This window comes from Squalius cephalus, assembly GCF_949319135.1.
Source record: "Squalius cephalus genome assembly, chromosome: 16".
Taxonomy (NCBI): domain Eukaryota; kingdom Metazoa; phylum Chordata; class Actinopteri; order Cypriniformes; family Leuciscidae; genus Squalius; species Squalius cephalus.
In genome coordinates this window covers 22198666-22211049 of record NC_137137.1, presented here as the reverse complement: position 1 = coordinate 22211049, position 12384 = coordinate 22198666, and the positions used below count along the sequence as shown (strand labels likewise).

Here is a 12384-nt window from a genome sequence, read left to right as displayed (position 1 = left end):
TAATGAGGCAATCTGTAAACTTTGCCTGATGAAGGTGGCAGCATCCGGAGGTAACACTTCTAATTTACACACACACTTTCAAGCGCACCACAAGAATGAGCCTGTCCTGCTTATTTGTTTTGTTATTAAAGCCGTCTTATTCGTTCTGTTAATAAAAGTTCTATGTTTAATATAAATGAGTTTGTCATTGTACTATTTTGTTGTTGTGTTTTTCATTAAGAATAATAATGAACCCACCATTTAAACAATTGCCGCTAATTCGAAAGTGAAAGAAAAATGTGCACAGGCATTCATAAGCGATTTAAAAGTGAGGTGGAAAAGAGGGAAAAACCTTAGAATAGAGGGAAGAAACATTTTGTACGTTTAAAACTATTCAGTTTTGGTGAAATTAGCCAAAAAAGAAAAAGAAAAACTTGGTGCGTACTGCGTTGCAAAAGGTCTGTTTACTAGGGCAGTTTATTTCTGCAATGCCAAGCTGAGCTTCATGATAATGCTGGGCTTAATCTTTCAAGTTTACAGACTTCCACCAAACTGCTTTTAATGCGGAAAATTACACCTGTCAGTACAGAGCACAGTTCATTAACACTATTTCCAGATCTGTGGAGAAATGCGATTAAGAGCATGGTGACACACAAAGACTGCAAATCCACACTTAATTACGACCAGTGTGTTTTTTACTTCTGCATCCATCAACACGGTTTCCTATTTTCCAGATTAATTTAAACATGCAAATAAGATTCGTAAATGGATGACTCAACTTTTGGACGAAGACCCCCTTGGATCACTGATTCAATATTCTAATAGGAAGGCAAAAGGGAGATGCACTGTTAACTAGTTCCTATCTGCCGAGATTAATATACACAAGCAGGCATAAAAGCAGAACAGCTATTATTCAAGTAAAAAGCAATTGATACTAACTCCCTCAGAAAAAGAGTATTACTTTTTTTATGTTACAATACCTATTTGAAAACAGCATTTTTTTGCACTTGGTCAAACTAACAGAATGGAAATGAAGCACTTCAGCTTTAATTATCCACTGGATATATTTTCGTTCCGCTTTTAACTACTTCAAAGTAAAGTATGTTCCAAAGCACACTCTTAAGTCCATCACATGGCATTAAATTGCTTCCTTTAATATCTCTGTTGATGTCCAGTTATCCTAATCCCAATATTACTATTTGATGAGTTGAGGGAAATCGTTATTTAAACACATTAAACATGTACAGTGACCCCAAAAAGGATTTGGACGCTTTTGAAAACTTAAATCACACTTAAAGATGTAAAACATCCAACACGCAAAACCTTAAACCAAAAGACATCTGCAAACAAATGCTGCAAGAGCTTTTCTCAGAACTAACTTCACTTTTTCAATCAAGCCCCAGGTCATTTTGGAGGATGTGCGAAGTCCATTAAAATAAAGGCCATTATTCTGCTATGTAATGCAAAGATCACCTGTGTTTTTCCAATATTGGACACTTTTAAGTCCCAGTAGTTATTACTATTTGTTTTATCCGTGTCCCAGAGACAGATTTTCGAAATATTTTTTTTTAAAAATCATCATAAAAATATGAATTATTAACGAAGATGAACAAAAAAACAAAAACTGTGGCAGCCCTTCAATTTTGGTCTAATATTTTTTCTCTCCAAAAGTTAGCTTACTTGTTTGCCAGCGAGATAACGTCAGTGAAGAGTTTGAGATGAAACCAATTAAAGAGTTTCAAGACTCTTTTTGACTTTTTTTATAGATTTTTTAAAAGTCCACAGGACCAAAAGTTACCATAATTGAAGAAACACCATCATAATCTTTTTAAGCATAAGTGTCATAATATATTTTAAGGAGACTGGATATGACCTCATATTCTCTGTCTGCAGTGAAATAATAAACAAAATAATAATAAAAAAAAAACGCCTCTAATGCTAATGCTAATGGACGAACCTGAGACCAACAAGGCAACAATACATACAAAGCACTCATACAGAATGCTGGTCTATACTATATAGCACACCGCAGTAAGTGAATTACAAGAGCTCGCACTTGGGCAAGTTAACTGACCTCTGTCCATAGCTGGACTCCTTACGGCGACAATGCAGGGTCACAATCCTGTGACCTTCAGTTCTGACATCTTGACTAACCATCCAGAGCGTGGGGTTACTGGGTCGTGCGCCAAGGAATGCCACTCCGTCTTTTAACTTCACCCTGCAGTGTAGAGAAAGACAAAAAAAGAGACAAACATCAATGAACAATGAAAAAAAGCCTGTATTATTCAGAAAGTTGTTTCTTTAAGCAGTTTTGACATCACTAATTGGTTGAATCAGGCATAATCTTAAGGGCCAATACAAAAAAAAAAAAAAAGTGAAACATCTATGCAGTTATTACACAACACTTTTCATTGCCATTGAATTAATTCATGGCAGCAGATTAACACAATAACACAGTACTTGTACAGATCGTTCTCCACAGGACCTATCGCTCTGTCATCAATCCCAGCATTACACTAAATAAGAGATTTATACAGAGCTGATTGAGTCCTGCAACTAAGTGCTTCTATGGCTTACACTTGACTTACTGGAGAACAATCCACGTCTGTATTGAGCATTTAACCAGACATCTGATTAAAACTATCATAAGCTTTCATTTTTGTCAGCTCAAGAGCTCTCTTAGTTAAGTAAAGCCTGTAGCAGGTTTTGTACCCAACACTTGAGTTCTGGATAATCTCCTCAGATCTATACAGAGCTAATATAAACAGGGCCTGCTTTAAGCACTTCAGATACATTACTTCAATGAGGGATTTTCAAGTCAGAAGATTCAGTTTTCACATCAGATAGTAAAATGACTTTCTAATACTTAATATATCAAACAAATTGTCTACATAAAATCCACAAATCTGTTTCAAACGGCATTTTACGTAGGCCACGACAGATAAACGACTTGTGATTTAGCTAAATTTCTTGTGGACAGCAGTTTTTCAATGATGCCTGCTATTGTTTGCACTCAAATGGAAGCAAGCAAAAACTCGAAGCATCTCTGAATGAGATGAGTAATAAAACTAAATGGCTTTTATTTAGCCATGAAATGTGTTATTTCTCCATAAAACTGGTTAATAACAGATGTTCTAAAATGAACTACATATACAGACCGGGAAAATCAAGAACTTTTTTTTTACTATATGTTCATCTCATTGTTCTTTAACCACATTAAAAGTAATTAGGGCCCAAGCCCTGAAAGGGCGAAGGCCCTATTGTTTTCGGTAGGATTATTATTATTAGGGCCCAAGCCCTGAAAGGGCGAAGGCCCTATTGTTTTCGGTAGGATTATTTATTATTATTAGGGCCCAAGCCCTGAAAGGGCGAAGGCCCTATTGTTTTCGGTAGGATTATTATTATTATTATTATTATTATTATTATTTTGTCAACCTTTCGGCCACTTTTGGGGCCCTTAACATGCTCGAAAACTCTTGAAATTTTGCACACAGGTCAGAACCCGCGGCCATCAGGGCCGGACTGAAGCTGGTACCCGGGCGTGGCAGGGGAGCTCGACAGCGCCCCCTGGAACGGGATCCGAACACTTGTCCATAAATCAGACACGCTTGCATGTAATAATATGAAACTCGGTACACATATAGATCTCATCGGGCCGAACAACTTTCGTGCTCTAAGTTTTACGCCAGCCCAACAGGAAGTCGGCTATTTAGGGTTGTTTGGAAACGCATGCTGTGGAATTTAATGTACTCCTCCTAGGGAATTCATCGATTCGCCTCCAAACTTGGTGTGCATGAAGTCAAGACATTGAGGATGCTAAATTGCGGACGGATTTTTGATATCTCGAACGGTTTGGCCGTGGCGAGGAAACGAATTTATGGCGAAAAAATGAAACAGGAAGTGTGTTATAACTTCTGCATACATTAACTGATCTTGATGAAACTTCAGCAGTGTGTTCGTTGTAAGAGGCCGATCGCACAGATGTGACTATTGTGAGTCAAAGTTATAGCGCCACCAACAGGCAGCAGGAAGTACATCACTATTAAAATGCTTTGAAATCACTGTCTTATTTTTACCAGATTTGCTTCAAACTTTATGTGTACAATGTAGACACACGGCAGATGTAAACCTGTGAAAGGATTATTGATATCTTAGATACTGTTGCCGTGGCAACGCATCACACTTTAATATTCTTTTTTTATGCTTTTGAGACTCTTAACATACTTGAAATTGCATGAAACTCGACAGACACATCACATTTATTATCCAGTAGACCTGTGCAAAGTTTCAGAAACGGGCGTGGTGAGGGGCTCAGTAGCGCCACCTTTAGTCATAAGTGGGGGGGTTAGTTTTATCAACAGCAACAAAACTTGGTATGTGTATTGTTCTCATCAAGACGGACAACTTTCTAATTTACATGAACCATCTCCGACCAACAGGAAGAGAGATATTTTGGTTTGAATGTGGATTTTCTGAAGAATTTTCTCTCCCTCTCTCTGTGTCTGTGTGTGTGTGAGGGGAGGGGGGGATTTGACTATTGCTTTTATATTGTTAATCAAGGTTTCAGGGGCTTTTGGGGTCCTTAACGTGCTCAAAAACTCTTGAAACTTTGCACACAGGTCAGAACCCACGGCCATCAGGGCCGGGCTGAAGCTGGTACCTGGGCGTGGCTGGGGGGCTCAACAGCGCCCCCTTGAACGGGGTTCTAAAACTTGATCCATATATCAAACACGCTCGCATGAATTAATATGAAACTCGGTACACATATAGATCTCATCGGGCCGAACAACTTTACCCCGGTCAAGTTTTACGCCAGCCCAACAGGAAGTCGGCTATTATGGGTTGTTTGGAAAACGCTTGCTGTGGAATGTGAAATACTCCTCCTAGAAAATTCACCGTGTCCCCTTCAAACTCGGTGTGCATGTAGTCAAGACTTTGAGGATGCTAAATTGCGGACGGATTTTTGATATCTCGAACGGTTTGGCTGTGGTGAGGAATCGAATTTATGGCGAGAAAAGAGAAACACGGAAGTGGAATAACTTCTGCATACATTAACTGATCTTGATGAAACTTCAGCAGTGTGTTCGTGGTAAGAGGCCGATCAGATGGATGTAGCTATTGTGAGTCAAAGTTATAGCGCCACCAACTGGCAGCAGGAAGTGTGTCACTTTCAACATGCTTTTGACAAAAGTGGGGGGGTTAGTTTTAACTACAGTAAAGAAAAAATAGTTTGTATATTGTTCTCATCAAGCCGGACAACTTTCTAATTTACATTCAATAGCTCTGGCCATCAGGAAGTCAGATATTTTGGTCTGAATGTGATTTTTTTTGCAAAATCAGCCTCTGAATTTTTAGCCACTCCTCTTAAACTATTTATTTTATTCGTACCAAACTTTTTCAACATGATGAAACTACATTAAATATGCTAAATTGTGAATGGATAATAAATATCTCAAACGGTTTTGCTATGGCGAGGGATTAAATAATGTCCAAAAAGGAAACACTAAAAATCTTCTAAAAATGTAATTATATACCATTTATTTCTATATAAAAGTATACAAATATCACAACTAAACCCATTTTATTCTGTTTTTGCAATTCAAGAAGAATGAAAAAGTTAAAACAGGCTATTTAGTGCTATTTGGTTCAACAAAAAAGCAAACATAGGGCTATACTGCCCTCTTGTGTCCAAAAGGACATCAAAATAGTATATAAAACTTTTTACCAGGTAGGCCAATATTGTATTTAAATATACATGTATTAGGTATGTGTCTGAGGATATTTTCCCACCGGTTAATCGACGTGTGACACGAGTGGGTGCTTTTAAATCGCTAATATAATAGTGTAAGAAAAATAATGATAATGTTGCACACACAAATCACACACACGTGGGAAAGAATGATGCTTTTAAACAACACTAAACCGCCATTAGGTGTCGCCAGGCATCCATCTTAATAAGCGAGTCATTGATTCATTCGTTCAAACGATTTGTTCGAATGAGTCGATCATGATTAAGACAGATGTTTATGGATTGATCATTCAATCTTTGAGTCAACCGATTCGTTAAAAATGCTGAATCGTTCAGTTATGAGAAAACACGTGATGCGTGATGGTTCTGCCGTGATCTTTGTTTAACTATTTTCGCTGCTGAAACAGAACAAAAACAGTCAACATTGCATCTAAAATGTAAGTGACTTAATTGTAACTGTTTATTAACCTGTTGTATGAAATCTAGGGGTGGGAGAAAAAAATTATTCTTAGATGCATCGCGATGCGGACGTGGACGATTCTGAATCGATTCACAAATGTCAAAAAATCGATTCTCTAAAAAAATATTTTTCTAATAACGTAATATTGACGGAAGGCAAAAGGCGGAACTCTAAGCGGACGTGCGTGCAGTCTGTGGCGCGCACATAACAGAGAAGTTTCTTCTGCTCACCAAGGCTGCATTTATTTGATTAAAAATACAAACAAAAACAGTAATATTGTAAAATATTATTCCAATTTAAAACAGCTGCTTTCTATTTTAATATATTTTAAACTGTTATTTATTCCTGTGATCAAAGCTGAGTTTTCAGCATCATTACTCCAGTCGTCACTGTCACATGATCCTTCAGAAATTATTCTAATATGATGATTGATACTCAAGAAACATTCATTATTATTTTAAATGTCGAAAACAGTTGTGTACAGTCTTTGATGAATAGAAAGTTCAAAAGAACAGCATTTATCTGAAATCTAAAGCTTTTGTAACGTTAAACACTACCGCTCAAAAGTTTTGGGTTAGTAATAATTAAAATTTTATTTTTTGGGGAAATAAATAAAATAAATCAGTACTTTTATTTATGAAGGATGAGTTAAACTGATCAACAGTTACAGTAAAGACATTTATAATGTTAAAAATATATATATTTGAAATATATGCTGTTCTTTTGAACTTTACATTCATCAAAGCATTTTGAAAAAAAAAAAAATCTGTACACAACTGTTTTCAACATTGAAAATAATAATGAATATTTATTGAGCATCAATCATCATATTAGTATGATTTCTGAAGGATCATGTGACACTGAAGACTGGAGTAATGATGCTGAAAACTCAACTTTGATCACAGAAATGAATTACTATGTAAAATATTTAAAAATTGAAAACAGCTGTTTTAAATTGGAATAATATTTCACAATATTACTGTTTTTGTTTGTATTTTTAATCAATAAATGCAGCCTTGGTGAGCAGAAGAGACTTCTCCTAAAAACATTAAAAATCTTACTGACCCCAAACTTTTGAACAATAATATATATATATATATATATATATATATATATATATATATATATATATATATATATATATATGTATGTGTGTGTATGTATGTATGTATGTATGTATATATATATATATATATATATATATATATATATATATATATATATATATATATATATATATAAATATAGCTGCGAGCAGCGATGGAGGGCCAAAGCCGGCGGTACCGCCACCCCGGTGCCTTTAGGTAACTAAAGGCACCGGGGTTGCGGTGCCACCGGCTTGGGCCCGTAATCGCTGCTCGCAGCTATATTTATTATTATTCTTATTTTTCTGTCAACCTTTCGGGCACTTTTGAGACCCTTAACGTGCTCGAAAACTCTTGAAACTTTGCACACGGGTCAGAACCCGCGGCCATCAGGGCCGGGCTGAAGCTGGTACCCGGGCGTGGCAGAGGGGCTCAACAGCGCCCCCTTGAACGGGGTCCGAAAACTTGGTCCATAAATCAGACACGCTTGCATGTAATAATATGAAACTCGGTACACATATAGATCTCATCGGGCCGAACAACTTTCGTACTTTTACTTTTTACGCCAGCCCAACAGGAAGTCGGCTATTATGGGTTGTTTTGAAACGCATGCTGTGGAATTTAATGTACTCCTCCTAGAGAATTCATCCAATCGCCTCCAAACTCGGTCAGCATGAAGTCAAGACATTGAGGATGCTAAATTGCGGACGGATTTTTGATATCTCGAACGGTTTGGCCGTGGCAAGGAAACGAATTTATGGCGAATAAGGGACACAGGAAGTGTGTTATAACTTCAGCATACATTATCTGATCTTGATGAAACTTCAGCAGTGTGTTCGTTTTCAGAGGCCAAACACAAGGATGTGATTATTGTGAGTCAAAGTTATAGCGCCACCAACTGGCAGCAGGAAGTGTGTCACTTTCAAAATGCTTTGAAATCACTCTCTTATTTTTACCTGATTTGCTTCAAACTTTATGTGTATGATGTATACACACGGCAGATGTAGACCTGTGAAAGGATTATTGATATCTTAGATACTGTTGCCATGGCAACGCATCAAACTTTAATATTCTTTTTTGATGCTTTTGAGACTCTTAACATACTTGAAATTGCATGAAACTCGACAGACACATCACACTTATTATCCAGTAGACATGGGCAAAGTTTCAGAAACGGGCGTGGTGAGGGGCTCAGTAGCGCCACCTTTAGTCAAAAATGGGGGCTTAGTTTTACCTAGAATCACAAAACTTGGTATGTATATTGTTCTTATCGAGCCGGACAACTTTCTAATTTACACTTATTAGCTCAAAGCAACAGAAAGTCAGATATTTTGGTTTGAATGTGATTTTTTGGAGAAATTTCTCTCTCTCTCTGTCTCTGAGTGTGTGAGGGGTGGGGGTGATTTGTCAGTTGAGTGAGATTTACTTTTTCATTTGTTTTTCAAGGTTTCTGGGGCTTTTGGGTCCCTAAACGTGCTCGAAAACTCTTGAAACTTTGCACACAGGTCAGAACCCGCGGCCATCAGGGCGGGGCTGAATCTGGTAGCCGGGCGTGGCAGGGGGGCTCAACAGCGCCCCCTTGAACGGGGTTCTAAAACTTGGTCCATATATCAAACACGCTTGCATGAATTAATTTGAAACTCGGTACACATATAGATCTCATCAGGCCGAACAACTTTCGTGCTCTAAGTTTTACGCCAGCCCAACAGGAAGTCGGCTATTTAGGGTTGTTTGGAAACGCTTGCTGTGGAATTTAATGTACTCCTCCTAGGAAATACATCGATTCGCCTCCAAACTCGGTCAGCGTGAAGTCAAGACATTGATGATGCTAAATTGCGGACGGATTTTTGATATCTCGAACGGTTTGGCTGTGGCGAGGAAAAGAATTAATGGCGAGAAAAGAGAAAAACGAAGTGTTATAACTAATGCATACATTAACTGATCTTGATGAAACTTCAGCAGTTTGTTCATGGTAAGAGGCCGATCAGATGGATGTAACTATTGTGTGTCAAAGTTATAGCGCCACCAACTGGCAGCAGGAAATGTGTCACTTTCAAAATGCTTTTGACAAAAGTTGGGGGGGTTGTTTTACCTACAGTAGCACAACTCAGTACGTATGTTGATCTCATCGACCCGGACAACTTTCTAATTTAAAGTCATTAGCTCCGACCATCAGGAAGTCAGATATTTTGGTTTGAATGTGGATTTTTTGCAAAATCAGCCTCCAAAAGGCACTAAAAGCCTCAAATCTTCTAAAAATGTAATTTTATACCATTTATTTCTATATAAAAGTATACAAATATCACAACTAAACCCATTTTATTCTGTTTTTAAAAATAATTTTATTCTAATTTTATTCTAAATTTTAAAACAGTAAAGTAAAAAAAAAATTCAAGTCATACATAGGGCTATACTGCCCTCTTGTGTCCAAAAGGACATCAAAATAATATATAAAACTTTTTACCAGCTAGGCCAATAATGTATTTAAATATACATTTATTAGGTATGTGTCTGAGGATATTTTCCCACCGGTTAATCGACGTGTGTGACACGAGTGGGTGCTTCTGTATCGCTAATATAAAAGTGAAAGAAAAATACGGACGTCCGCACGGACATTTATAATGGTGCACACACAAATCACACACACGTTGGAAAGAATTATGCTTTTAAACAACACTAAACCGCCATTAGATGTCGCCAAGTGACCGTCTTAATGAGCGAGTCATTGATTCATTCGTTCAAATGATTCGTAATCCATAACATACAGATCCATAAACATGGATCCATAAACATCCAATCCATAAACATAAACAGATGTTTATGGATTGATCATTCAATCTTTGAGTCAACCAATTCATTCAAAATGCTGAATCATTCAGTTATGAGAAAACACGTTCCTGTGAGATGCGTTCTTCTGTGATCTTTGTTTAACTATTTCCGCTGCTGAAACAGAACAAAAACAGTCAATATTGCATCTAAAATGTAAATGACTTCATTTTAACTGTTAATAACCTGTTGTATGAAATCAATGTCACAGTTTCAATAGTGATTGTATTCAGGAAAAGTTAGGTAAGGAGAGCGAGCGATTTCAACGAAATCAGAACTAAACCCATTTTATTCTTATATTATTATTATTATTCAATTTAAGAATTATGTTTGAGTTTAAAAAAAGCCAGAATGTTTTAGTCCAAAAAATAAATAAATCATGCCATGGATTGCTTGAAATAAATTTTTTTTATTATATTTATTTTTTCGTTTTGGCTTTGTTTATAGTTTATTTTTTATTTTTTATTCTTGTTCCATTCTGAATATCATTACATTTAAAAGATTTGTTGTGGAATATTTTGAGTGTATCATAAAATCAGAATAATTCTCTCGATTTAGTGATCCCCTACTTATTATTTTATTTTATTTTTTTCTTTGTTCTAATTAGGTCAGGCAAGTAAAATTATCTGTGTCTTGTCCCTTAAATTTATTTATATATATATATATATATATATATATATATATATATATATATATATATTTATATATATATATATATATATATATATATATATATATATATATATATATATATATATATATATATATATATATATATATATGTATGTATGTATGTGTGTGTGTGTATATATATATATACATATATATATATATATATATATATATATATATATATATATATATATATATATATATATGTGTGTGTGTGTGTGTGTGTGTGTGTGTGTGTATATATATATATATATATATATATATATATATATAAATATAAATATAGCTGCGAGCAGCGATGGAGGGCCAAAGCCGCCGGCACCGCCACCCTGGCACCAGGATTGCGGTGCCACCGGCTTGGGCCCGTAATCGCTGCTCGCAGCTATATTTATTATTATTATTATTATTTTGTCAACCTTTCGGCCACTTTTGGGGCCCTTAACATGCTCGAAAACTCTTGAAATTTTGCACACAGGTCAGAACCCGCGGCCATCAGGGCCGGACTGAAGCTGGTACCCGGGCGTGGCAGGGGGGCTCGACAGCGCCCCCTGGAACGGGATCCGAACACTTGTCCATAAATCAGACATGCTTGCATGTAATAATATGAAACTCGGTACACATATAGAACTCATCGGGCCGAACAACTTTCGTGCTCTAAGTTTTACGCCAGCCCAACAGGAAGTCGGCTATTTAGGGTTGTTTGGAAACGCATGCTGTGGAATTTAATGTACTCCTCCTAGGGAATTCATCGATTCGCCTCCAAACTCGGTGTGCATGAAGTCAAGACATTGAGGATGCTAAATTGCGGACGGATTTTTGATATCTCGAACGGTTTGGCCGTGGCGAGGAAACGAATTTATGGCGAAAAAATGAAACAGGAAGTGTGTTATAACTTCTGCATACATTAACTGATCTTGATGAAACTTCAGCAGTGTGTTCGTTGTAAGAGGCCGATCGCACAGATGTGACTATTGTGAGTCAAAGTTATAGCGCCACCAACAGGCAGCAGGAAGTACATCACTATTAAAATGCTTTGAAATCACTGTCTTATTTTTACCAGATTTGCTTCAAACTTTATGTGTACAATGTAGACACACGGCAGATGTAAACCTGTGAAAGGATTATTGATATCTTAGATACTGTTGCCGTGGCAACGCATCAAACTTTAATATTCTTTTTTTATGCTTTTGAGACTCTTAACATACTTGAAATTGCATGAAACTCGACAGACACATCACATTTATTATCCAGTAGACATGTGCAAAGTTTCAGAAACGGGCGTGGTGAGGGGCTCAGTAGCGCCACCTTTAGTCATAAGTGGGGGTGTTAGTTTTATCAACAGCAACAAACCTTGGTATGTGTATTGTTCTCATCAAGACGGACAACTTTCTAATTTACATGAACCATCTCTGACCAACAGGAAGAGAGATATTTTGGTTTGAATGTGGATTTTCTGAAGAATTTTCTCTCCCTCTCTGTGTCTGTGTGTGTGTGAGGGGAGGGGGGGATTTGACTATTGCTTTTATATTGTTAATCAAGGTTTCAGGGGCTTTTGGGGTCCTTAACGTGCTCAAAAACTCTTGAAACTTTGCACACAGGTCAGAACCCACGGC

The 12384-nt window shown here is 36.9% G+C and overlaps 1 protein-coding gene across 1 annotated transcript in view; it reads right to left on the bottom strand.

The window, feature by feature from the left end:
• The window catches only part of LOC307173574 (transmembrane protein 132C), a 334752-nt gene that overhangs the window by 132814 nt on the left and 189554 nt on the right, over window positions 1–12384 (bottom strand). Inside the window, exon 3 of the mRNA XM_079896781.1 lies at window positions 2054–2197. Coding sequence (XP_079752907.1) covers window positions 2054–2197 — 144 coding nt within the window. The remainder of the gene's footprint in view (window positions 1–2053; window positions 2198–12384) is intronic.